The following is a 27,939-nucleotide window of genomic DNA, read 5'->3' as shown; positions in this document are numbered from 1 at the left end:
CCCCTCACAAGGCACATATTTTTTAAAAATTAAGTTAATGCTAGTTTTCTTTGACATACAATTTTTAGTTTTCTTTATGAAAACCTTTTGGTCAAAATCGGGTATTTTTCAAGGCTCCTTCAAACCTCACCTCTTTGGAAGGCATGGTCATCAATAATCCCTTTCTTCCAAGAAATCTTTTACTTGACAGACTGAAGCAATGAGTCTGGATTAATTCTATGTAAATACCCTTAATTAAATCAATTATTTATCTTCTAGGAAAGCCCATTGAGATAAGAACAGTAATGAATGCTTCCGTTGCCAACGTCATTGTGTCGGTGTTATTTGGAAAACGATTTGACTACCAAGACATCCAATTCCTGAGACTCTTAACCCTGATTGGTGAAAATGTGAAACTCCTTGGAGGTCCAAGAATTGCGGTAACAGTATCTTTCCTATTCGTTTATAATTCTTCTGAGGTACACTTAGTTGTTCAAGAGACTGTGAAAAAAATAATTTTTAGAGAATTGTCATTTCAAAAGTGTACACTTTCTGGAACATTGAGTACAAAGGTGTGACAAGTTTGCTTGGTTAACACATCTGCTAATTCTCTCAGCACAAAGAATTGCATCAATATCTTATGATGCTTGGATTGCCATACCAATAAAATACAGCCTTATATGGTTTTAGTTAATTCTCATAATTTTGGTCACCCATCTTTTACCTATATCACTAGGTAACCAGAAAGTATGGTATATATAAATGAATAAATAAAGGAGATTTAGTAAAATTCCTTTAGAAAAGTAATTTTTAACAAAGTAGGGCTACCAAATATCAAAAAAAACATAAAGTGATATATAAAACCTCAATATTTATTCTAGGCCATGAAAGTTCATAATAGGGCTTCAATCCAAGTTTTTATGATTTGAGTGATAACTTTTCTGACTGTAAGAAAAACTAGCTTTGTCAAATTGTTCTCATTTTTAACAGTTACCACCAACAAATGACAACATTATTTCACTCTGGAGTATTTTAGTCTGTTTTACTATAAATGCAACTTAACTCTAGTACAGGTGCTTGGGAACACTGGAATGCGTGATTATAATGTTTGATTTTAGAAGGGAGCTTTTATCTCTGGTGTTTACTAAATCATTTTGGGGGTCATGAACTCTTTTGAGAATCTGACAAAATATGTAGCTGCTCTTTCCCCAAAATGAATATACTGATAAACGCACAAAACCTAGCAATCAGTGAAACTCTTCCTGAACTTTTTACAGGTCAGTGGATATTAGACCAAGTGGCAGTGCTCTATAGAACCTCTAGACATTAGACTTACTATACATGAAAAAAATTAATATTCTGATCTTACAGAAAACACCAGTTATACATTTATTAGTGTTACAAAAAGCTAGAATACTCTGATTATTTACCTGGAATCACCTGGGATTTTGGAAAAAAAAACCAAAACAAAAACATTTTGGCTTCTAGCAAATACCAATACTATTTTCATGTCCCATCTAGCCTCTAAGTAGGTCTCTTCACATAGGTATAATAATCAAAGGTGCTTTAGGTATAGATAGAATTTATTGTAAAACTCAGTTTGTCTAATACAGTCTGTCACTATCAGCTGTAATTAAAAGTCATTAATAGAGGCTATTTTTGTAATACTTTAAGAATAATGGTGACATTAGTACAGCCAGAAGCAGTATATATGCATATTTAATTTATTTTGTTGCTTTTTATTCTTTTAGCTTTTCAATATGTTTCCAGTATTGGGAGTCTTCCTGAAAAATTATAAGACAGTACTCAGGAATAGAGATGAATTATTTTCTTTTATAAGGATGGCTTTCCTAGATCGTCGTCATAAATTTGACAGAAATAATCCAAGAAGTTTCATTGATGCCTTTTTGATCAAACAGCAAGAGGTAATGGTGTTTTCTTCCAGGATTTCCTGAGGCTGTTTGTTATTTGATTTAATTAATAACATTTGCAGAAAAACATTCCTTTCAAAGAAAAAAGATAACTAGACAAGTTAATAATGATAAACTTGTACACTTTGAAAAAAGCCTTGAGTTATTTTCCTCCATTTTCTAGATTTTGCAAGTTAAAGTATTTTATATCACTTTTGTTATCACTCTGTGGAAAAAGCAGGACAGGTAGAAGATTTTGGGTAGGTTAGTTTTTAGAATCTGTTTTTGTAATCCTGAGAAATGCATTTCAACTGGCAAACTCAAGAAAGATTGTTTAATTAAATAATTTTTAAAGCATCAGTTCTGGGAATATTCTAAACACACAAAAATTAACTTCTAATCTGCCTCAAGAGAAAACAGACTTTCTCCTTGTTAGAATTGTTTGCCATTATTGGAATCTGAACTGAGTTTTCACCCTAAAATTTGTCCACAATATTCTCATAATAAAAAAATCCCATTCAACTGAAAGTAGAATGCAATGCTTTTTCAAATTCATAAGTGATCTGTGATGATCTTTTACAAAACTATTTCATCGCTAATTATTTGTATTATTCTTTCAGGAGAAAGAGAAATCTACTGACTATTTCAGTGATGAAAACTTGGTGGCAATTGTTAATAATCTGTTTGTAGCTGGTACAGAGACCACAGCCTCCACACTGCGCTGGGGGATTCTGCTCATGATGCGATACCCTGAGATTCAGAGTAAGTCACTTAAAATTCAGAGCACACAAGATGAGAGAGATCAGAAATCTCTTAGACTGGACAAAGCATAATTCTACAATTAACTGTAATTGGTACCTATTTTAGTCGGCTAGCTGCCGGAATGCAATATACCAGAAATAGAATTAGGCTTTTAAAAAGGGAAATTTAATAAATTGCTAGTTTATAGTACTAAGGCCGAGAAAATATCCTAATTAAAACAAGGGTATAGAAATGTCCAATCTAAGGCATCCAGGGAAAGATACCTTGGTTCAAGAAGGCCGATGACGTTCATTGTTTCTTTCTCAACTGGAAGGGCACATGGCAAACAGTGGAGGCTGCTGGCTTTCTCGTGGCTCTACAAAAGGGACCCTTTCCAAAATGTTTCCTATTTTAAAGGATTAATGGGTGGAGGCACAACTCCATGGAAGCTATCTGATCAATTGTGGGTCACATCTCCATAGGAACAATAAAAATGCTCCTAGTCAGCAATATTGAATGAGGATTAAAGGACATGGCTTTTCTGGGATCCACCACAGATTCAAACTGGCCCAGGACCCTTGAGGATAGTTTGTACGTTCAGTTTCCTTTCCTTATCAGAAAGTGGATTTTGCTCTCTAAGCATCATGAGATGGTCTAAAGGCTTCAGGGAGACTTAGGAATAGAGGCCTATGGTGTAGAAGCAGGGTAGGGAAAAGACAAACCAGAATAAATCCAGGGAGCACCTGGATTTGACTTTCACATGCAAGGAAAATGAGGAAGACTGTTTCAATACTCTCTCGCAATCCAGACTCTAATCAGTTTAATTTCATTTTGTCCAGAAAAGGTCTGTGATGAGATCACCAAAGTTGTAGGATCAGCACAGCCTAGAATTGCACACCGAACTCAAATGCCATACACAGATGCTGTCATTCATGAAATACAGAGATTTGCTAACATCCTGCCTATGAGCGTATCCCGTGCAACAACTTCAAATATTGTTTTTAAAAATTACTATATTCCGAAGGTAAGAGTATAAGACTGGGAGGTGAGTGGACAAGGAAAGGACATCAGCTGCTCAAAATCATAGAAGTTCTTCTTTCCATCCGCTCACCTTCCATCCCTCTCTTCTTCCCTCCCTTCCTCTGTCCAACAAATGGTGGAAAGTGTCTGTGTTAGGTATGTATCTAACAGGTGATAATTATTCTGTGCAGCTTCATGGGGCATTATTATTATTTGTTATAGTTGGGGCATTGGAATTCAGACAAGTTTAAGTTATTTTCTTGGATTGGAAGGTTGGTATGTAAGAACCCAGAGTTCCACTTAAGGTGTGTTATCATTAAGAGCCCTGGTTTTCACCTCACAGTCTCCTTCCAGCAGCATCTCCATGTTTCACTTCCTTTCTCACACAGAAGTATGTTCAACCTTCTTTGTTTCCAGTATTGAGACATCTAGATGCAGCCCTCTGATTTCCAGTGGCAAATTTAGGAAATATGTATTGATTTTTCCTAAAACTAAACTGAAGACAAGAATTAGCATAAGGCCAGGATATGCCTATAGCACTAATTCTTTTCATTAATATCTAGTTCAACTGCTACTGGACACCTCTATATGGATCATGGTGCTATTTGTTATGGGGGCCCCTTCCGACACTATCACTTCCTATCCTCTCAATACCTGCAAACAACAAGAATAGCTACATTCCTCTTTAGAGCTTCTCAGTACATTTTAAGCACAATGTTGGGTTGAATTAATTAGATTAGCAACTGAAATGGAAAAACAAACAAAATGCCACACTGAATCTCAGCCCTGCTACCTCTCAAAAAACAAACAAAAAAGCAAAACGGAGACCACCAAGGAAATAGTAATAGTGGTAAAATTTTAATTCCAACTATCTACCTCAAAGTGTGCTATGCAGAGCACTGTATTAGAAAGAGCTTTGCACAGGTTCACAGTGGATCAGTGGTAAATTGCTTGCCTGTCATGCAGGAAACCCAAGTTTTATTCCTGGCCCATGTACCACCCACCCAAAAAAAAAAGAAAGACCCTTGCCATTATGAGGATTTACCTGACCCACCATACTACTTACTGTGTCTAGGCCACTCAATCTTGCTGGACCAGTCTCCTCTTTTATGAAATGGAAGTAACCTAGTACAGAGGTTACAGGAATGAGAAAATTATTGTTCACAATGAATGCCCAGTACACATAATTGTTAATAATGTAAAAGTAAATTTATAAAAACAAAGCACTTTAAAACAGTCATCTGCTTTTTGTGAACTTGCAATATTACACAGATTCATACGATAAAACTGCTAAACACAAAGAGGGTATGCTAAAGGTTTTTTAAAGAGGCACTTCGGTGAAGTAGTGAATATTGCTTTTAATTTTCTTTTGCTTTTGTTTTAGGTTTGTGGAGAGGTGAGGAGGGTTTTGGATTTTGGTTTTATTTTTAGTTCTCAGAATGCAGTTTCCTATACTATAATTAAAAATACACTGTTTTGATGTTTTTAATTTGTTTCAGTGGATGTGGCAAGGCATGAGCACAGAATAACTTATTTTGGAGAATTTGTTTACTGGGCTTGTTCTCTTTGGCCTGTTATCAAAGTCCTGAAAGCAGAAGAGTAAACATTCACTGAACACAAAAACCTGCCTAGGACTGCATCAGATTCTTGCATATGTATCCTTTCATCTAATGGTCAGAGCCACCAAAGGAGGACTATTTAACTCTCACCATAAGCAAATATAGAAACTGGGGTTTACCAAAAATTCAATATTATGCTATTATAACATAGCAAATACATGACTAAGTAAACATTTGTCCCTAGTTCTGAGCCCAATCCTTATGTGTTTTTTTCAGTAGATATTGAATACAAATGTGGTTGAGTAAATAAAAAAAAAATGCCACACTCACCTCAGAGTTGATTGATGGGAAAGGCAGACAGGAACTAACAAGGAGGTCACGGGCTGTGGAGGATGGCGTGTGGAACAGTTTACCCTGGTTTAACCTGGATGTGTTGAAACATTAACACGCCTTTCCTGATGTGCAAGGATCTGCCCTTCTACTTCCATTTCATACTCTGTCATCAATAAATTGCATAAAAGGGGACTCTTCTGACAACTGGCATAATCCCATCCCCACTCATTTATTTGGACGCTATGGGACAGTGTGAAGAAGTGATGTTCCCTAATGAATCAGTGCACTGGTTGTTGAACTTATTATTAATGAGTTATTTAATAGAATAAACAACTAAAAATTTTTTTAAAAATTTAAAAAAAAAAAAAAGCCACACTGAGTCTCATCCTTTCTGCCTCTCCATTTCCACCTCTCCCATTTCTTTACGGAGTACACTCTGCAAAACTGCCAACTGAGATCACCATACATCTTCATACCCACAGTTTTAGGAAGAAAATTAATAATCTGTCACTGACAACATTTTTATTTTAGGGCACTGAGGTCATCACCTTGCTAACTTCTGTACTTCGGGATCAGACCCAGTGGGAAAGACCAGATGCTTTTAACCCTGAACATTTCCTCAATTCCAAGGGAAAGTTTATCAAGAGAGAAGCTTTCATGCCCTTTTCAGTGGGTGAGTTATTTTTATCTCTGAAAATCGATAAGAAAAGTGACTAGTTCTGAAAAATCTAGAGAGATTTGGCCTTGTCTTAGGACTATGCTAAGGTTTTGTACTTTTCCAGGTGGCACTAAATTTTAGAAATGCATAAGAATGGAAAGAGAAGAGAACCTGAGCTCCCTCTCTTAAATTGTGTGACATTAAGCATTGGAATAACACTTTCTTAGGGAATCCGTGTGGCTGACACTAGGGTAGAGTTTTGGAAGTTTGAGGAGAGTATTAAGCAAACAGACAATTGGCAGAAAAGCTTTGCTTTAATATGTGCAAACCCCAGTAAAGGAGGCTTCTGCTAGTATAAATTTGAAATCCAACGGACTAAATGAACTTACTCCATATTGTCTGGATTCCCAAGAGATGAAATGAAATTTCATTTCCTAGCAAAGAGTCTTAGCAACACTGCTCACTTTGACAAACAATGACTTGGCATTCACATCAGGCGCCCATTCAGAATTAGGTAAATAACAGCCACCCAAAACATAGGCTTTTTTCACTCACTTATCAGTGAGTGATACAGGTATACACAGTGCAATCCATTCTCCTAATGTACACACACACACACACACACACACACACACACGGAAGCTAATAGATGTGAAAATGTCACAGGGATTAATGACTCCTACTTTAAAGCAAAAAACATAATATGACATCTGAAAAAGAACTAAAGGAAATGGAAAAAGATCAACATATAATTTGCGACACTGTCTCCATCCAGATGTCATGAGCTCAGCCTTCTCAAAACTTCCTTGCCTTATATTTTATAAAGAAAAAGAAGCCATGGAAACGTAAACAATGGTCCAAGGAGGGACTTTGGCTATACCTAGCCCCACATTCTCATTTTATAAGTGAAAGGACTAAGCAATTATTTTTTATCACTCACAAATATCTTTTCCAAATTCTTTTATCCTTCTAAATTTATTGCTATTCATAATCAGAGAGAAGAGTTATGCCCTCCAGGACACCTCGTTTCACTATGAACAATAATTTCTTTTTAATTTTTCTCTTGAACTCTAATCCTATTGAATCCAGGCCTTTCATAATTTCTCACACATGAAGTCCTAGAAGCATCCTTGGAATGAAGCAAGTATAATCGCCCAAAGTCTTATACAGTGGCTTATTCTCAAAGGATTTTCTCCAGCCTATCTCAGGAATTATAAACATCCCTAGATATACTGGGGGCTTTTATCCCCCTGCTTTTTTTTTTTTTTATCAAGGAAACAAACCTCGGAGAAATATGGCTGTTTTTATCATAGACAAATGAAAATATTCTTAAAATATAATCATAAAACTATCATGAGAAGAAAATAATGTGATACTAATACAAAACTGGCTTTTTGTCTCAGGCGTGAGTACTACAATCTCTCCAAATGCTCATGTTTCCTTAGTTGAGTTTAAGGCACTCTTATCCAAACTCTTTTTTAAAGTTCTATTACTTACTGCATCAAGATAGAGATTTTGCACTCTGAAGAGCTTATTTCATTCTAAATATCTTTAATTGGCCACCAAGAACATGCATAGCTAATTGTACATATAGCATTTGTTTTTAATAAATAATCATCCTTTTATATTTTTGCCTATTTATCCCTAAGAATAAACAATAATGATATGTGAAATTAATGCTTTATTTGTTGGGTAGCTAGACTCTTACCATGAAACGGAATAAGGCCTAAACTAAGGGTAGAGAACTTATACCCTAATTGCTTTATTTGTCATCCACTTTGATGACACCACTTAATCGTACACTTATCCCTTAGGCGGGTGGGAAGATCTAACCCAAAAAGCTGGATTAGATACTCCTTCCATGGGCTCCCTCACACCTTATCATAGCTTGTGACATCATTTTATAATTATCTTTTTGCTTGTCAGACTCATCTACTAGGCTGTAAGCCCCTTGAGTTTAGTATTAGTCCAGCTCAATACCAGTATCTTAACATTAACCCATCAAAGAAAAATTTTGCACCAAACAATGAAACAGGCAAGGATGACTTTATATGCATAGACAAGAGAAAGACCAGAAGCCTATTGTGTGTGTGTGTGTGTGTGTGTGAGAGAGAGAGAGAGAGAGAGAGAGAGAGAGAGAGAGAAAGAAAGAAGGCTATTATCATAGGGGAGAGAGCAGAAGAGGGCTGAATTCCTCTGCAGCAGCGAGCAGGACTGGGATAAACTACTGGGAGAGTGCTGGAGGAAGAGGTCAGCAATGGGGTGTGTCCATTACAGGACGTTATCTGGATTTTGTAAGGGCCAAGCTGAGGGAGGTCAGAGGCCTAGAGTCAGGAAGTAGCCTGTCTAAAAGTTAGTCAAACTAAGAAGTTTCAGAATAACAGAGTTCAGGTGAAACTCAACATTTTGAAACCACATATTGTGAATTGAAAAGTTAACTTTTATTTTAATGAAATTTCCAAGCAGCAGCAGCAAAATCAGTGGCCTTTCAGCCCCTGAAAATTCTGCCCTATCACTGGCATGGTGAGAAAATGTTCCACCATTTGTGGAATTAAACTAACCCCTGGAGGGTTAGCACCAAAGTGCTAATTTGGTGTACTTTCCCTGCGTTGCAAAATGCCTAAGTTTTAAGAATTTTCCATTTTGAGTTCTTCTGTGATTCAATGAACTTGTGAGTTAGCTTCCAAATTAAATAAAGAAAAAAAAAAGAATTCTAATAGATTGTCTGCAACATATTACTGACCATAAGGCAAGCAGCGTATTCGGCACTTACAGAATTTGGGAGTAGAAATGAGAACTAATTAGATCTTCTGAAAGTTTAGAGGTGAAAACATTTAATAATTCTATATTGCTATATTTCAGCCAAATATAGTCTTTGCTTTATAGAATAAACATGAAGCTCACTAAATTTGAAGCAAAAAGAAAGAAAAAAGTCATGATTCTCAACACAGTATGTTTTGAAATGTAACTATCAAGACTTCAGTTATTTTAATAAAAACCTAACTAGAAGGCTTCCTTCCTAAAAATTAACTTAGTCCACTTTTCAGACTTCCTGACATTTTCCCAAATAATCCATGTTTCAAAAATATCAACCAAGCTCTCTCCTGCTTAAAATGCTTCAGCCACTTCTTTTTTTTTTTTTTTTTTTTTTTTTTTTTTTTTTTTTAAATAATTTTTTATTAATTAAAAAGAAATTACAAGAAAGAAACACAAACATCCGTAATATATGCTCATTCCATTCTACATATATAATCAGTAATTCACAATATCATCACATAGTTGCATATTCATCATCATGATAATTTCTGAGAACATTTGCATCAATTCAGAAAAAGAAATAAAAAGGCAACAGAAAAATAAAACAAAAACAGAAAAAGAAAAAAAATTTTTACATACCATATTCCTTATCCCTCCCTTTCATTGATTGCTAGTATTTCAAACTGAATTTATTTTAACATTTTTTCCTCTATTATTTATTTATTTTTTTTCCCTGAATCTACTATGTGCTTTTATTTTTTTATCCAATTTTAAAAATTTTTTTAATTAATCAAAAAAAAGAAAAGAAATTAACACAACATTTAGAAATCATTCCATTCTACACATGCACTCAGTAATTCTTAGTATCATCACATAGATGTATGATCATCATTTCTTAGTACATTTGCATTGATTTAGGAAAAGAACTAGCAAAACAGCAGAAAAAGATATAGAATGTTAATATAGAGAAGGGAATTAAAATAATAACACTAATAAAATATATATATATAAAAAGGAAAAAGAAAAAAAACAAAAACAGAAGATACAAACAAACAAACAAACAAACAAACAAAAAACCATATTTCAGGTGCAGCTTCATTCAGTGTTCCAACATAGTTACATTACACTTAGGTATTATTGTGCTGTCCATTTTTGAGTTTTTGTATCTAGTCCTGTTGCACAGTCTGTATCCCTTCAGCTCCAATTACCCGTTATCTTACCCTGTTTCTAACTCCTGCTGGTCTCTGTTACCAATGATATATTCCAAGCTGATTCTCGAATGTCGGTTCACATCAGTGGGACCATACAGTATTTGTCCTTTAGTTTTTGGCTAGACTCACTCAGCATAATGTTCTCTAGGTCCATCCATGTTATTACATGCTTCATAAGTTTAGTCTGTCTTAAAGCTGCATAATATTCCATCGTAGGTATACGCCACAGTTTGTTTAGCCACTCGTCTGTTGATGGACACTTTGGCTGTTTCCATCTCTTTGCAATTGTAGATAGTGCTGCTATAAACACTGGTGTGCAAATGTCCGTCTGTGTCTTTGCCCTTAAGTCCTTTGAGTAGATACCTAGTAGTGGTATTGCTGGGTCGTAATCCATTCTGCCATTCTATGTCTTTTGATTGGGAAACTCAGTCCATTACCTTTTAGTGTTATTACTGTTTGGATAATATTTTCCTCTACCATTTTGGCTTCTGTATTATATATATCATATCTGATTTTCCTTCTTTCTACACTTTACTCCATACCTCTCTCTTCTGTCTTTTCGTATCTGACTCTAGTGCTCCCTTTAGTATTTCTTGCAGAGCTGGTCTCTTGGTCACAAATTCTCTCAGTGACTTTTTCTCTATAAATGTTTTAATTTCTCCTTCATTTTTGAAGGACAATTTTGCTGGATATAGAAGCCTTGGTTGGAAGTTTTTCTCTTTTAGTAATTTAAATATATCATCCCACTGTCTTCTAGCTTCCATGGTTTCTGCTGAGAAATCTACACATAGTCTTATTGGGTTTCCCTTGTATGTGACGGATTGTTTTTCTCTTGCTGCTTTCAAGATCCTCTCTTTCTCTTTGACCTCTGACATTCTAACTAGTAAGTGTCTTGGAGAACGCCTATTTGGGTCTATTCTCTTTGGGGTGCGCTGCACTTCTTGGATCTGTAAATTTAGGTCTTTCATAAGAGTTGGGAAATTTTCAGTGATAATTTCTTCCATTAGTTTTTCTCCTCCTTTTCCCTTCTCTTCTCCTTCTGGGACACCCACAACACGTATATTTGTGCGCTTCATATTGTCATTCAGTTCCCTGATCCCCTGCTCAAGTTTTCCCATTCTTTTCCCTATAGTTTCTGTTTCTTTTTGGAATTCAGATGTTCCATCCTCCAGTTCACTAATTGTAGCTTCTGTCTCTTTAGATCTACCATTGTAGGTATCCATTGTTTTTTCCATTTTTTCTTCTTTGTCCTTCACTCCCATAAGTTCTGTGATTTGTTTTTTCAGATTTTCTATTTCTTCTTTTTGTTCAGCCCATGTCTTCTTCATGTCCTCCCTCAATTTATTGATTTGGTTTTTGAAGAAGTTTTCCATTTCTGTTCGTATATTCAGCATTAGTTGTCTCAGCTCCTGTATCTCGTTTGAACGATTGGTTTGTTCCTTTGACTGGGCCATATCTTTAATTTTCCGAGCGTCATCCATTATTTTCTGCTGGTGTCTGGGCATTTGATCAGATTTCCCTGGGTGTGGGACCCGGCTGGTTGAAAGGTTTTTCTGTGAAGTCTCTGGGCTGTTTTTCTTTTCCTGCCCGGTAGGTGGCACTCGTGGCGCTCGTCTGTCTGCGGGGCCCACCAGTAAAAGATGCTGTGGCTCCTTTAACTGGCCAGTCCGAATCTTGCAGTCAGCCCGGGAAACCGCGCGTGGAGGGGGTGGATCGCCGGCCGCCGTGGCTTGGGGGACTCCGGTCCAAATTGCCCAGCTGGCCCGAGACGCCAAGCGTGGCGGGAGGGCCCCACTATCCAACGTTCCCACTCAGACCGGGGAGCCACGTGCGTGGAGGGGACCCCAGTCGCCAGCCGCCCCGGCCGGGAAAACACGCGCCCCTTGGATATCTCACCGCAGCGGATTCTCCCTGCCCCTTCAGCCGTTCCAGAATGGGGTACGCTGTCTTTTTGGTCTCTGTTGTGGCTCCGGGAGCTGTTTCGTATTGTTTCTGTCTCTTTAGTTGCTTTTCTGGAGGAGGAGCTAAGACCCGCGCGTCTTACTAAGCTGCCATCTTCTCCGGAAGTCCTTCAGCCACTTCTTAATGTGAATTTCAAGGGCCTCATCTGGCAAGCCTCACATCCGACACCCCTATTCTCTTGCTCTATACTCCCCCAGAAACAAAGTTCTTCTGCACCTTCAAATGTACCATTACCCTTTTCACCTCTCACCGCATTTGGCCAGGCTAATTTCTTCTCAGCCTTTGTATCAAAGCTTAGGTATCAATTCTTACAGGAAGCCCTCCCTGACCCCCCAATCCGCAGTAGGTAACTTTACTATGAGTTCCCATGACACACTTTTTGCATCACCTGTTACAACAGTTTTCATATTAAAATGTTAGTATTTGTTTAACTTGTCTTCCTAATGATGTCATAATGTAGACCCAGCTTTTATATTCAATTTTGTATTGCCAATGTTTAAATGGGAGACAGAACCCATGAAGCAAGGAAGAGGTTAAGAGACAGATGCAAGCATATCGAAGTAGGAGAAATCACGCGTGGACTGTCTCTGTCTAGATGGTTTCTCAGATCTTTGTGCCCATACTTCTCATCAGCTCCCACCATGTCCCCCTCTCCAGGTCGCCGGATGTGTGCTGGTGAGTCACTGGCCAAGATGGAGCTTTTTCTTTTCTTTACCAGCCTCATGCAGAAGTTCACCTTCCAGCCACCATCTGGAATGTCCCATCTGGATCTGGACCTAACCCCAGACATTGGCTTCACCGCCCAACCAATGCCTCATACAATATGTGCTCTGCCTCATGCCTAGGCTCGGGCAGGCTCTGCAGCCCCAGGTCTTGATGTTCTCTTATTGACCTTAGCACACACTTCGCTTTCATGCATTTTGCCAACCCCTGATATTATACATAGAAAAAATAATAATAAAGAAAATATATCTATATTCACTTTCCCTAGTGCAAAAAGAGAAAAAGATCCTCCCTTCCCTTTTCTTAGAGCAGTCTTTAGAAAACTTGTAATTATGAATCCTTTCTCTGTATGTAAATCTTGTTAAATTTAAATAACCCTTTTGCTAGTTTTACAACAAAGAAATGTTTCTCTTACGAGCCTGGAAGCCATTTCTTAGAAATACAAACATCAAGGAAGTTATGTAACCAAAAAATTAGGATTTAAGGGATGATTTTGATTATTGAATCATTGTATTCCTTTTTGCTTTCTGGTATATTGGAGTAGACAGAGCGAAATATCTGAAATCCCTCAACTATAATTAAGCTGCCTTGATATCTGAAATGATTGTAAAAGTTATTTTGTGCCTCTGTGACTGTAAGAGCTGTTACTTCATTTATCTGGTCATTTTCTTGTAGGGCAAAGGACCTAATGCTAATGAAGAATTTGAAGTCAGCCATTAGCTAGTTACAGTCCCTGACATTTGTAAATCACATGGCTAGACTCTTTGAGAGATAACCTGTCTCCCTTCCTTTGGGCTTATACCTTTAATATTGAAGTGATAGCTCTGCTTCCCCTCCTTTCAGCTTATGTTCTCCTATTGAAATGATAACACTGTCTTCTTTTCTGCTTTGAACCTGTTATCCAAAATGACCTCATTTTCCCTTGCTAAATCCTTGAACCCCCTAAATTCAGGCAGACAGATTTTGGGCCCATAGGCCATTTGCTCTCCTATTATGCACCTGGTAATAAACTCTATCTCTATTTGAAACTTTGGTGTCTCAGGAGTTGGCTGAGTACATCATGCAAAATAACCTACACCCTTTGTCCGTAAGTTAGAAGCCTGCTTTCCCCATTTCCATGAGCTTTGCTCAGTCTTGTAACTACCTTCCTGTCATGGAGATATGAGACATTTCATTACTCCTTTGGATAGGGGCAATTAGGAAACACAAAACCACTCCAATTACAGGTGAATTTAAGATGAACTGTGGGTCACATAATGGTGATGTCAAGTTCTCTTATGTGAGGACTTTATCATATATCTTGAGAACATATATGCAATGGGTTGTATCTGGGTGGCTATATAAAATATTGAGATTTTTTTGCAATCTTTTTGCAGATTGTCTGTGATTCATCAGTCTCACTTTAATGCTTATTTGATAATAAAATGGCTTTTCTTTCTCTTCTACTTTCGTGGTGAAGTTTTCTGGGTTGGAAGAAGATTTTGTTTTTAGTTACATTTCCCCATCTCAGTCACACCCTCAAAGAGGGTCAGGTCAGGCCAGGCCAGCCTGAGTTCCAGTGAACCAATCAATTGTTATAATTGGCAGGTCAGGGGCAGAAAACATATTACACTTTGTCCTGGGATACCATGAACATCTACAAAATTACACTGAAGAAACTGTAGTTCTTAATAAGGACAATGGTAAACATTAGGAATGGATAACAGGTGATTATCCAATTATCTGACCCAGCCTGTCGAGGACAGAATGTGAATACTCCTTCTCCTGGCATAACTGAAACTTGAACCTTGCACATGCCATAGCCCTGAGTCCGGAACTCTTGACACCCCAGTAAAGGCATGTGCAAGGGATCTGACAACAGATAAAATCATTTCCCAAGACACAAGGCATTGTTGCTGAATAAGATGTGGGTAAACTGTCTGATGTCCTCAATGATTAATCCTGAGATACCAGGATTTCAAGAAAGAGCCTTTATTGCAGTTGCACAAGGCAGGAAGAACAGGAGTTTAATACCTCAGATTTGTCCCCCTTAAATTGGAGAAACTTTGGGTTTTTGTTGAAATTCAAATAAAGGAACAAAGAGAGCTGGAGATTTGTGATGTTGGGAGATAATGAGTTGTTCAATTGGAAGTGTGTAAACGTGGGCTCCAGAGGCTGCTCTTCATCAACAAAAACCAACTGGAGTAAGCATTAGGTTACAGGTTACAAGCGGGCAGTAAATTACTTTAATATAAGATGACAAGTAATAAAGACTAAGCTAAACAGAACAGGCCATTTAGGAACTGACAAAGTCTAGCTGGGGTAATACATATGGTTATAGGTTACAATATGGTTCAATACATATGGTTAGAGGTTACAGTAGTTCAATCCACATAAGATAAATAAGAAGGCTAATTGGTTATAAATCGCTTAATTAACATGAGATAACAAGTAAGGAGACTTGACTAAACAAAACAGGCCCTTAAGGACTATTATGAACTGACAAAATCCAGCAGGGGCACGTTTGATAAACTAAGGGTATACAGGTGGGGAGGCAGTCACGAATTAACTCATGACTCTCCAATTATAACGTAAAGATTATGCAGTTACAAAATGTGGCATCAGCATCAAAGAAACAAGTGAGTTATAACAGTTAGATATTTGCCTCTGGCTACTTCAAAGTGTAACATATATCAAAGCTGTCAGTTACTTAAATCTCGATACTTAGTTTCAGCATCCTTAGCCTTTATAAAGTCAAATGTACCACTCCATCAACCTAAGCACTTTCGCCTTGTTCTTATATGATCCCCAATCCAGCATTTTCCCCCAAAACTTTTTAAAATAGTCTAATGGGGAATACTCAGGTTCTCTGACTTTCCAGATGGACGAAATGAAAACATAAATGAAGAAATGGGATCTGCTAATTTTAATTTGCCGTATGAACATATACAAGGGGTACTGCATTTTCAGAGTTTCACTAGCACATAATTGGAGTTCAATAATTCTAAACCCAAAGTAAAAATTAAATTAGTGGACTGCTTTGTCTTTCAGGGGCAATAACTGAAACAGCTTTCATCTGAGATGAGGAACCTGAGTTTTAGTTTCATTGATTCTAGCCCTCCATTTTTATGACAGTGATGTTTCTACTGCCAAGACAGATAAAGTCACCAGCATAATCAAAGCTGCATGTTTACTGAAGTAGAAACTGCTAAAGCAGTGAGATCTCAAATGTGGAGTTGGTGTCTCAATAACCATCTGATCACAGCTGCTTATAAAGGTATTTAGGAAATTACCAAATGGGGGTCTACAATCACTAGCTGACATTAAATTCCTTATCAGATAGGGAGGTCTTACAAAGGTGGTAGCAGATATATATATTGACTAGTATGCTAGGTTTGTCCATTTTGATAAACTATCTCTACTGGACCCAAACGATCACCAGGTATGGTTTATCTGCCTGCATGTCAATTGTTTTCGCCTTCTGGGAAATCCTGGAAACGGGCACCTCCCATCAATGCCTGATATAGACAGTCATTTTATTGATACACAGGGCATTACATTTTTAACATCAATATGATAAAATTATGTACAGAAATTATCATAAACGAAACAAATAACTTTGATCCTTTGGTTACAGTCTGACATTTTACATAACTATGTAAATTAATATCAAACTGTAAGGTCTGAAAAAAACAATTACAGCAACTACTAAATTGATTAAATTGATCGTAACATTGATATAATTGTTCTATTTTCTTGGTCCATTCTTTAGTTCTAAAACAATTAAAAAATAAATTTCAACATTAAAGATACTCAAAGCCAGTAAAATATATGAGCTAAATTTGCACTTACCAAGCAAAAATATTACATCTTGCTGTTTCCCAGTTTTAAACTTTGCACGTCACAACTCCAAGCAGTCATATACAATGACTGAATTAAAATAACTCAAATTCTTTTCCTTAAATCACTATAATCGCTGTGCTGTTACTGTTTACATTAAAGCTGCTCTTGTAAAGCAGGGAAATAAAGGACTGGAGACACAAATGCTCCCCAAGCGAGCTGGAAAGACTCTGAACCCTTAGGAATTTAAATTTACTCTCAAAAAGAATACATGTCGCTGCTGAGTCTGTGTGTACGGAGATAATACTAATAGTTCATCAAATCAACTTCCATGTGGAAAAAATATTAAAGAATAATAGTAAGAATGTGTTACATTGAAGCTTAATCTGTGCTACTAAAATTCAATCAGTAATCACAGAGATTTTTTTAAAATTTAGAGCAATAAAAGATTTTTTTTCAAAGAGGAGTATTTTATCATTAAATACATGGTGATAAAAAGCAAACAGACTTTCAGTCACCATAGTTTTAAAATCTCAAGCCAGTTCACCTCTTATTGCTAGTACCCAGGGAAAACTTTGCCCATAGCCACTTCTTACAGGTCACCCAGTCACGGAATCCTTTCTTCTACTCCAACATAATTTCAACAGAGGGGAGACATGACCCAATTTTTATTATAAGATTATTTCATTTTGTAAGTCTGCACATTTTCCCATCCAGTTACATTGGAATGGAAAAACAGTATCCTGAGGCTTGTAACTTCAGGGATCTGGGTCAATACTGAAGTGGGCTTGGGAAGTCTAACCACACAGCTGAGCATATCTGAGGCCCTCACTTTTTTACTAGTTTTCCCACTCCACTGCCTGCCATTGAGTCTCTGCCAAACAATAGTGGCTGATTCCCTGCTATACCAAGCCCTGAATGACCTATTTGTTTCCATGTGGGTTTTCATTTATTAACACTCTAAAATCATGTATTTTTTGTGAAATCTGCAGCATCCTAAAAAGCACTATTAGGCTGTCTTAAAAACTGTGTTTTATTGGCCAGATAGTGCCTAAAAACTGGCACTCCTTACTCTTGTCAAAGTAAAATGGGCTATTTGATATTATTATTAATCTAGGAAAATAAAGGTATTTACATTTGCCCTTCCTATTTAAAAAACAAAGTACTGACTGTGGCTATAAAGAAGTCAGGGTTCAGGAATCACAGCCCTTTATTTTCTTATCTGAATCAGTTGACTCCAATTCAAGCTCCACCCTCTCCCACTCACTTGTAATTCAACACAGGTGGCTGACAAGTCCTGACTCAGCCTGCAGAAGTGTGGCAATGGTGTTTACTTTAAAGACTTCCCACCCTTTCTCTCTTCAGGAGTTTTTTGGAATGTATTATTTCACACTCTTAAAGAAGCCCATTCCTGAAATAGTTTGAATTCCAGTGGGCAAGCAAGGTTGCCTTAGGAAAATTGTAAGAACCAGAAATTCTTTAAAAAGGCACAATAAAGCTCTGTAGAGATCTCTTTACCAATTTACAAATCCATATATATTATATTTTACCTTGCTGTTATCTCTAAATCTTTTTGTAATTCTTCAAATCAATATTTTCATGGCATTACTAACAATTAATGGGACATACAAAATCATTTTAGTTTTTCTAAGTGATACAAGAGGATATAGAACCCAATTTAAGGTATATGTCAAGGTTTCTCAAATGCAAATATGAATCACCAGGAATCTGGATAAAATGCAAAATTCTTACTCAGATCTGGGGAGAGGACTGAGATTTTGCATTCCTAATATTTTTCTGGGAGATGCCCACATTGCTGGTCCATGGACCACACTTTTCAGTTCCAGCAGTGTATATCATATCATAGAGTTTATATAAAGAAAAATTTAAGAAAATACATATATAGGTTACAGTAGTTTATATATGTATATAATTTATAGTCAGAAAAGTGTATTTTATACATAAAATAGAATAAATGAAATCTCACTGGAAATCATGCAAAAATTAACAGGGATTTGAGGTCATGGGTGAGTTTTTTATTTTCCCACCCCCATACTTTTCTTTTTTCTCACAGAAGGTATTTTCTCAAATAATTCTTTCTCTCTCTCTCTTTTTTTTTAAGCAAAGAGCCACATCAGGTGTCATCATCAAGTGCTGGTGACAGCCAACAAAAGAATAAGAGTTGCAAGTCAAATGTAATGAATCTCAAAGCTGAAAAAGGTGGGTCCGCAGGACATTAACAGAGGTCCACACTTGCCTAATCCACAGTGGTTCTGAAAGGTCTGGCCTTGCTTGGTGACATCTGTCCGAGGGTCACTCAAGTGGCTTCTGGAAGCCCCTGCTGTGACTCAGCCACCCAACACAATGCTTTTAGATGACCACATTTTTGAGTGGGGTGGAGGTTAAGACCAAAGAGCCAAGACCCAGCCATTCTTAGCACTGAAGACCCACAAGATTCACACCCAGGACTCTGGTAATGGGAAAGGCTTCCTCAGGCTCCTCACAGGATGGGTTTTGCTTGGATCAGGAAAACCTGTGAAACAAATTCAACAGTTCAATATATTACTTTTGGTTTCCAGTGAGAAATTGGTTTAAGGAAAATCTATAAGCATTTGAGAAGGCCAAGTTGTAGGCAGTTAACAAGGAGGCAGATAAATTGTATAAAGTGCTTTAAGAATAATTCTTCACCTAAAGGAGATAATATTAACTCAAACACACTTGGATTTAAAAGGAGTTAAATTGACTTCAATGAATACATTATTGGCTGAAAGGAGATAAAATGAAAAACAATTGTGCCTCTTTTGGTTTTTGATTTTTGTTTGAGATGACGTTTAAAATCCCAGAAAGAAAACAAACTAATCTGACCAGGTCGTAAAGAAAGTACTGGAAGCTTTTACCTGTCAAGAACCCTGCCTTCCCACAGACTCTACCCACCTAGGATCATCTTAGGCCTTTCAGCTTTAGGATGAGTCTTTATCACAAGATTAGGAGGTCAATCTAAGGAACTTAAGGAATGTATTGATCCACTAAATATCATGAAAAGCTAGAAATAAATTCTTTCAGAAGTGCAGAAAAGTTTCAGTAAAAATCACTGGGTTTGGTTTCATAGTATTTCTTGTGCTGTATGCTTTATACTGTTATTAAATAAAAGGATAAAGCCTGGTTAGCATAAAAAACCAACTAAACAATGATAACAATAACAGCTAATGTTGGGCATTTACTATATGCCAGGCACTGTTTTAAGTATTTTCATTTAACTCAATTCTAGGGAAAAAAAACTGTATGTAGAAACTATTTATCATCCCATTTAACAAATAAGGACGCAGAGGCATATGGTGATTTAGCATATTGCCAAAGGGCAGAGTAAGAAATGAGATAGTTTTGCACATAGTTTGAACTCCCAAGCTAACCTCTATAGATAGGGCAACTGAATGATGTTACCACTTTTGGTCACTGTTAAAGAGCCTTTTCTCATTGTGTATACTCATGTTCAATCACCTAGGGCATGTGGTGACTCACAAGCAAATTTTTTAAAGCTCAGAGCTGAAATTTGTGTGCCAAGAGGTTAAGTTCAAACTCATAGAAGCCAGGGAGTGTTGTTGGAGGATAAAATTCAAAGGTCAAAATATTTTACCCTTTCTACCTGTCAAGCAGTTTGGAAAACAGAAGAGCTCAGGTGTTGGATTCCTCTCTCAAGTGAGGATCTCAAGGGCCTGAGATCCACTAGTAGTGATTCTCCCATCAATAGGCCTTACTACATTTTGACATCAAGGAAATGTTAGTCCTCACAAACAAGTCAGAAAGCCTAGGATGACTTCAGTGAACTTTTGATTCCTGTGTTATCCCAAGCCTTTAGGATAGGGAGTGAGATGATCATGTTTTTTATCTATTTAGTAAGCATATGCAATTACCAGCTCAACACAACACAAGCCACAAGAGCCCAGACCTTCTTAGGCTCATTCTTAAAATAGGGGCATACCTTGCCTCCCAGGACACAAGATCTGAATCAAATGATCTTTGTGGCATTTTGAACTCTAACTGAAAGTAAAGGGCAGAGTACAAGTGGTCGTGTGGAGCACACGGCTCAACCCTTTACCTCACAAAAGTCAGAGTCCTATTTGATTGGGTATTTCTTGAAGTATGCCAATTACTACCTTAGTAATGACCAAAATCAAAGTAGTTGATCTAGAGAGAGCATTTTGCTTCTCACAAATTTCCAAAACAGTCCCAAACTGAGTCTAAATTACTAAAGAGTTAATAAAGATAGTGTTTAATAATAAAGAGGAATAAGTAAAATAAGAAAAATGAGTTGTTTCAATAACACAAAGAAGTTTTTTTCCCAACAGCACCATAAGAGATGTATTATCAATCCCCTCTTGATTATAGTTCTTATTAATAAGAAAGTATGGACAAGAATGAGACATTCAATCACTTCAGGGCAAACTATACACTTCTATTTACCTTTGGATCAGGAAGTTTACCTGCAGTGTTTTTAACACTGAAATCATACTAATTTTCAGAATATTAAAAGCATGCTGAAATCAATATGATCTCATCTATGCTGGACTCAGATAGTCCTTGGGGAGAAGGCCTTCTAAATAGTCTTTCTCCTTCAAAGCTCTGTCTTCAATTTTCCTCCTTCCTTTCCTACCTCCTCTCTCTTCTTCAGAACACTGGAATGTGAGAAAAAGAAAACTGTGCCCTGCTGGAGAGTGGCAGGATTTTGTTTACTTGCTGTTAAAGTTTTCTTCACTTTTCATTTCCCCATCTGTTTTTTGTTTTCTTTTTCAATTTTTAAAACAAGCCTCTCTTCACCCACTCTCACCTCCCCTGCAGGGTGCACATCCATCTTTTCTCCTGCTTTTAGGTCCTAAAGAGAAGGGGGGGGGAGGGGGAAGGGGGTGGGTAGGGAACAGGAAAAAGAGCAATTTAGAAGTATGGATCAATAAGAACAGGTTGTCTTATTTTAAAACTCCCACATTCTGCCAATGTGAAAATACCTTTTTTCTCTCTCTGCTCTGAATGACTTAGGTCCCTGGGCCGTCACTTGTATTTAAATCACAAACGAGGTATTATGCTTCTTACAGTTTTTTCCGGCTGTATCGGGAGCCTTCTGCCTCCCGGAAGCGCTGCGCGCGCGTCTCAGAAGGTTTTCTGCGGGTTAAGTGCAGGTGGACCTCCCCGAATGGCATGTCTCTTCTGAAGGATTAGCGCTGGTCCACCAACCCCGAGCTTTCCTCCGGCTCCTCTTCACTGCTTGCTCTCTCCTGGATGCGGTCTTTGGAATATAAACGATCCCCCCGCGGCGAGGCGGCAGGTGCCTCTCTCCGTGCCAGGAGAACTCGGGGTTCTCCAGGGAGGATCCCGGCGCTCCCCGAAACTGTCTCACTCCCTGGAGGTGCGGACAGTGACCGCGGTTATGGAACGCTCCTCCGTCCTTGTGGTCAAGCGGCCTGTGGTCCATGCGGTCTGCAGCACCTCTTGTGTCACCTGATAATCCACGATCCGCACGAGTACGGACTTGGGTGGGGCTGCGGGGTCCCGCGGCGGAGCTCCGGAGGAAGCTTCTACCTGGCCGCCAAACACTCGGGTTTCTTGTGGAGAGAGGGAAGAGCCGCCGGGTTCCGGGCCGTCTCTGCGCGCTTGGGGAAGGTGCTCCCCACCGGCCACCTCTTCTTGTGCAGGACCCCTCTGAGTCCCCAGCCACCTTTCCGGGTGCAAAAGAAAGAGCACTTTCTCTCTGACCCAGGATTCACAGTTCAGGTTCTCTGCAGCCCGCGGTCCTGGGGCCCGCGTTGGCGGCCAGTTCTCTTGGGCGCCTCCCCGGCTTCCTCTCGCCCCTGCAGCCCCGGGATTCGAGGGGCCCAGGGCCAGGGAAACCTCGCGCCCCGGCTCCCAGACCTGCCCCGGGCTTTGGAAGCCTGCGGGATTCGCAGTTTCGCAGGATCCGGGATTCTCCATCCTGGTGGAAGAGTCATTCATTTATTCGCGGGTTGCTGAGTTGAGTCGGCAAGCTCTCGCTGGGCTCTGGATGAGCGCCGGACGAGCGGGCCCTGGGTGGGTGTGGCCTCCGCGGCCCGCCCGGGACGCCCCGCCCTCAAGAGCTGCAATCTGAATCAGTCTTAGGCCAAGTTGCGGCTGACCACCCCTATTATCCCTTTCCCCTTCCCTCCGGGTCGATCATTCCGCAGCATTCCAGCCGCTTAAAAAGCTAGAAAGGCCGGATTTAGACCCAAACGCACTTTTGATCCCTCCTCCCCACTTCTATCCAAGCACTGCTCCCTTTCTCGGGCTTCTAACTCGGGTCTGTTTATTGGGTGCATGGTCCGAGAATCGAACCGGGGTCTCCCCTATGCAAGGCGAGCATTCTACCACTGAACCACCCGTGCACCCTGATTCTGTTCTCTTTTTGATTCTCGAGTTCTATCCTGGTTTCTCTCCCCTCCTCTATACTTCCCACGTGAAGCTCAGAAGACGTCCTCTAAGTGGGTGGGAGACAGGTCTCTGGAGAAGGCGGGAAGGGTGCGGGAGCGCGCAGCTTAAAGTGCCCAAGACAAAGCGAGTCTTCTTTCCAGGGAAGAAGGAACAAGGAAGTTAAAAACAAACATCTGATTCCATCAAATTATTCTGTAAAGAATTTCGGCTCTATTCTTAACCTACCTCCCACCGTGCTGCCAAGACTATGGAATGTAGATCAGAGGGTCAGTTTGGAAGAATTTTAAGCCTTTGAGAAAACAGCTTTTGGGATGTCTTCCTTCCTTTGGGAGCCAGGGTTTGTGATGACAGTGCTCACACCTCTCTTCATTTTGGTAATAATCAATGCCCTACCTCAGGAAGGGCCGTAGTGCTTTTGCTTTGAAAATAGAGAACGACACCAAAATCTCTAAATGGGTTTGTTGAGGATTGAAATGTTCCCTTGTGTGCACATGCAGCTTAAGAATTCTTCTGCCCATTCCCTTCAATTTCAGAGGTTTAAAAATGTTTATTTCCACCAGACTTTTAGAATCTACCCATCACCAACAGGTGACACAGTAATCTTTACCTTAGATTCATGAGAAAAGCTAGTTAACACAAAAAGAGTACAGCTTGTGATTTTCTGTTCATTTTAGGTAGCAAGCATTTGTCTTAGTAGAAAATGTGCCCTTTCTGTATCTGATTTAGAAAAAGACTGTTATGGTGAACATTTCTGCCCATATATGAAGGACCAAGTAATATTGTAAAAGAGATATTTTGGAAAGAGAGGTCTTTTCATCTACCAAATCATCTTTTAAAAAAGTGTTGGATGAGTGAGAAAACCTGGGTTAGTGCTCATTAAAGATGAGATGCCTGACTTGGGGCTGTTTACTGATAAATCTTGACTAATAAACATTTCTTAGCATTTGAGCCAAGAACTATCCAAAGCACTTTATTTATTTAAATTCATTTATTCGCCACAACAAATTAAGGGAACAGTGCCATTACTAAGGTCCCCTGAGAACTTTAAAACAGAGAGGTTAAATACTTGCCCAAGGTCAAACACTGGCAAACATTGGAGACAGGATTCTAACCTGTGTTTAAATACTTGCTTCCAAATAACCTCTAAATTACTCTCCAATTTTAAACCTATGACTTCATGTTGTTTTCTGTTCATTTTCTTTAGTCAGCAATTACTGAGCACATGGTAAATGTCTGCCACTGTTTTAGGTGATGTGAAAACCTGGGGAACAAATAAAATTACTTGTTCTTTGAAATTTTCGTTCTTTATATATGGTAACCTATATTTGAAATTCTTTGTCCGGAAGTAGAAGATAATAAATTGACTTAAATATGCATGAAAATCACCTTCAGAGCAGCTTGTTAAAATGCAGATTAATGCCTCTCAAAGATTTGTTCTAATAGGTTTGGGGTAGGGTTAAGGAATATGGATTTTTAGCAAGGCCCTGGTGATACAGATGCTGGTGATCCATGAACAGCATCATGAGAAAACATTACTAAACATCTGCACAAATTCTAACCCTTCTATTTTCCTTCCTAGAAGGAACACTGGGAAAATTCCAATGAAATTGCCTGTATTCTGAGAAAAGCTTAAAGTAAACCACAAGACTTAATGGTTCCAAATAGTTTTCTTGCCTTTTGAGATTAGAATAAGGGAATGGTAAAGGTAGAGGATGGGTTAGGAGAAAACCTATTTGCCAAAGCACCTGAATTTCTAGATGGCAAGAACTTGCGTATTAATGCACAAAAGGTCATTAAGAGGAAATGCCAAAGTAAATTAAACTTAAAAGAGATAAGGTCTAAATGGAAAATGAACTGGAGGAACAGGTAGTGTACCTCCAGGATAGGGGTGTGTTCTGTGCTTTAATATCTCAAAGTGCCGAAAAGGCTAAAGTGGACCCATTTACTTCCTCTCTGAATTGCCTATCATAGAGGCAATTGTACATGCTAGTGAGGATCGGTAAAGCAATTCACATCCCTTCAGTCTGAAAAGGTGATGGAAGGACATCGGTCTATCATATGCCCTGGTAGGTTCAAAAGAAGCCTGTAACTGATAGTCTAATCTCCCACCAAGTAGACCTTCTCAATTTGTCTATTAGATTTGGAAATTTTACAAACAGAAATCTTATGATGGTATCACCCTGTTATTCTAGTACCTCTGAAACTTTACCTACCTGCCACAGGCCTCGAGCTCTAGCATTCATATTAACATCTTTCAGCTTTCTCCTAACAAAGCTAAAATTCTGGAGTAGAAAAAAGGGATCTACCCACCAGATTTTTTACTTGTGAAAAAGTAAAATGCGACCCTATTGGCAGCCAGGCCATGACAGTTCCAACTGACCATACAACATTTCCAGAATATAGACATTGTTCATGTGAGGTACTCTATGGTCATGGCCAGCCAAACAGCTGCAAATCCATCCTTTCCAAGCACCTTCTGCTTCACATTCATTTGGGGGCATGGCTCTATATGCTATTTAATGTGAGGCTTGTATAGTTTACAAGGGGGAAAGGACCTTGGAGGAATTATGATGGACATCTCATTAGTGGAGATGGAAGAGGATGCTTATAGGATTCAGGCTTGTGCTGGATAATTCTAAAGAGAACTTAAGGAAGCAGAATTCAATGCCAGTGTTGGTTTAGATGTTGTCAAGAGGTGGGAACAATTTAGTGATAGGACATCTGGGTAATTTTTATCTAGGAGATTGGAGGATTAAAGTAAGCATAGACTAGAAGTATCCTTGCTAAAGGAGCAATAGTCACTTAAGTTAGTCATAAGAGAGGGTTTTTAATCTTTTTTTTGTTTTGTAATGGCCTTGTCTCTATCACCTTCCAATGACCATGGGGAGAGTGAGGTAGCATAAAACCTTTCTATTTCATCATCTTTGCAACAGTTTGTATTCTTATATCTGGTAACAGTTGATGTAACACTCCTTTCTATGGAGATCCTCCACACATTGGCATAATCAGCAATCTATCATGGTGCTTTTGGCAGGAGAACTCACAATTTAGATGCTTTTCATTCTTAGAGCTAAAGGAGCCCGATGTACTATGACCAGTTGTGCTCACATGCAAATTTTGTCTCCAAAAGATAGTTTAGTAAACGTTCGCAACTCTAGCTGAACATGAAATTTAGGCAGCACCTTGTAAATCAGAGTGGAAGTGGGAAGAGGGGGGAGGAAGCTATCCATATGTATATACCTAGTATTGTCCCAAATGATTAATATGTGACTAAGATTGTAGTGCGAAAACCAGGAACGAGGCCGCAGGCCTCCAGGAACGTTCCGCGAAGTTAAAACAGGCTGAGACTAAGGATCCATAGTTTCGGGAAGCAGGTTTTATTAGCTCGTGCACACAAGGGCCCAGATGAGTCACCTCAAAAGTCTGAGCCCCGAACAAAAGGCAACCTTAGCTTTTATAGACTTTTTGACATGATAAAGACAAGGTACACAATTGGCTGATTTAAGTTGAGAATGGCCCAGAGCTGAACCGTTGAGGGGCCCCCACCCCAGGAATGTCTTCTTTTGCCTATGTGCATTTTTACCAGTTCCTGAAGGCTAGGGGAGGGGGGTTCTATAACAGGAAATGAACCTTATCTCACTTGCCTGCAAGGAGAGGGGGGTTGGGGATTTTCCACAGAGAGCACAGCTAAACCAGAAAGAGGGCAAGGCCTGCCTGCTACAAGATTAAGAATCCTGGGTATGGAGCATATTTATTTGTTGCTAGGTGTACATCCGCCATGTATGATTGTGTTATTTGCTTTCTGGAGGTTGGAGAAGTGCAAGAACTTATTTCTCAGAGGTTACAATCAGGTTAGACATAAAAGAGCAAAATTTACCCATTTGTAAAAGAGATTGAACTATCTCAGTGGTTTTCAAACTTTACAGGATATTGAAATCACCTAGGAAATAGTAAAAAGAAAAAAAAAGTTGTCAGACCCTGCTTCCATGGGTCTTGGTTTAATTGGCCTAGGGTGTGGCTGGAAGGACTGGCATTGTTTTTAAAAAAACTTCCCAGGAGATTCTAACAGGCTACCAAACTGAGAACCACTGAGATTGCCTTTAAGCCTCTTCTGGGGCTTATAAAACACTAAATCGAGAAAATTAAGAATAAAGTGTGTATTATGAATCACAAGTTAAAAGGGAATTTGAATCAGGAGATAGAAATAGGGTAAGATATTGGATAATTGGAGCTGAAGGGATACAGATTGTGCAACAGGACTGTTTGTAAAAATTCAGAAACAGAAAGCACTATAGTACCTAACTATAGTACAATTAATGTTAGAACACTGAATGAAGCTGAATGTGAGAATGATAGATGGAGGAGGGCTGGGGGCACAAATGAAATCAGAAAGGTAGACAGTAAAGACTGAGATGGTATAATCTAGGAATGCCTAGAGTGTAAAATGATAGTGACTAAATGTACAAACTTAAAAATATTTTTGCATGAGGAAAAACAAAGGAATGTCAATGCTGCAGGGTGTTTAAAATAGATGGTAATTAATATTTAAAATTTTTAACTTATATGTGAGACTAAAGCAAAAAAAATGTTTATTTGGTACAAAATTTATATTTTGACTACTGCAGTTCCTAATATAACTTATGTGGACAGCTTAGTTGAACACCATAAGAACATGGAACATTGAGTAGGGCATAAGATTTTGTAGGTTTGTCCAGAATGATGCCCTGATAAATTCCAGAGTGATTTGAGCAGGGAATAAAAAAATATTTGCAAAGTCCCCTTGGGGGAATGGTGAGAAAGGGGGAAAATTCAACTTCCCTAAGTGGAGAATT

At 38.6% G+C, this 27,939-nt stretch overlaps 2 protein-coding genes across 4 annotated transcripts; one reads left to right on the top strand and one right to left on the bottom strand.

Annotated features, from left to right (window-relative positions):
- The first annotated feature begins 284 nt into the window (after positions 1-284).
- LOC143683274 (cytochrome P450 2K6-like) lies at positions 285-8,094 on the top strand. Its single transcript, XM_077159424.1, has 7 exons — positions 285-419; positions 1,731-1,904; positions 2,510-2,651; positions 3,470-3,654; positions 5,035-5,046; positions 6,074-6,215; positions 8,015-8,094. Exons 1-7 carry the CDS (start codon positions 285-287, stop codon positions 8,092-8,094), a joined length of 870 nt encoding a protein of 289 aa, XP_077015539.1.
- A 2,457-nt stretch (positions 8,095-10,551) lies between these two features.
- On the bottom strand, positions 10,552-22,696 carry C5H6orf141 (chromosome 5 C6orf141 homolog). 3 transcript variants are annotated; one of them, XM_077162034.1, is made up of 3 exons: positions 21,673-22,696; positions 21,498-21,542; positions 10,552-19,205 (listed from the first exon to the last, which is right to left on the bottom strand). In XM_077162034.1, exon 1 carries the CDS (start codon positions 22,652-22,654, stop codon positions 22,058-22,060), a length of 597 nt encoding a protein of 198 aa, XP_077018149.1. In that variant the 5' UTR covers positions 22,655-22,696; the 3' UTR covers positions 10,552-19,205; positions 21,498-21,542; positions 21,673-22,057. The 3 variants fall into 3 exon arrangements, with proteins under 3 accessions (XP_077018149.1, XP_077018145.1, XP_077018148.1); XM_077162030.1 differs by having other exon boundaries at positions 21,673-22,053; XM_077162033.1 differs by lacking the exon at positions 21,498-21,542 and having other exon boundaries at positions 21,673-22,053.
- Between the last annotated feature and the right edge of the window lie 5,243 nt (positions 22,697-27,939).

The sequence above is a fragment of the Tamandua tetradactyla genome, chromosome 5 (assembly GCF_023851605.1).
Source record: "Tamandua tetradactyla isolate mTamTet1 chromosome 5, mTamTet1.pri, whole genome shotgun sequence".
NCBI classification, from domain to species: domain Eukaryota; kingdom Metazoa; phylum Chordata; class Mammalia; order Pilosa; family Myrmecophagidae; genus Tamandua; species Tamandua tetradactyla.
The sequence above is the reverse complement of the archived record's forward strand: the minus strand, read 5'-3'. Positions and strand labels throughout refer to the sequence as shown.

Excerpts from the sequence above, each read along its gene's own strand:
- LOC143683274 (XM_077159424.1), top strand. The coding sequence starts at position 285 with ATGAATGCTTCCGTTGCCAACGTCATTGTGTCGGTGTTATTTGGAAAA. Across the intron at positions 420-1,730 it reads TTGGAGGTCCAAGAATTGCG|CTTTTCAATATGTTTCCAGT; the intron begins GTAACAGTATCT and ends TTATTCTTTTAG. Across the intron at positions 1,905-2,509 it reads TTTTGATCAAACAGCAAGAG|GAGAAAGAGAAATCTACTGA; the intron begins GTAATGGTGTTT and ends TTATTCTTTCAG.
- C5H6orf141 (XM_077162030.1), bottom strand. The coding sequence starts at position 11,673 with ATGCCCAGACACCAGCAGAAAATAATGGATGACGCTCGGAAAATTAAA.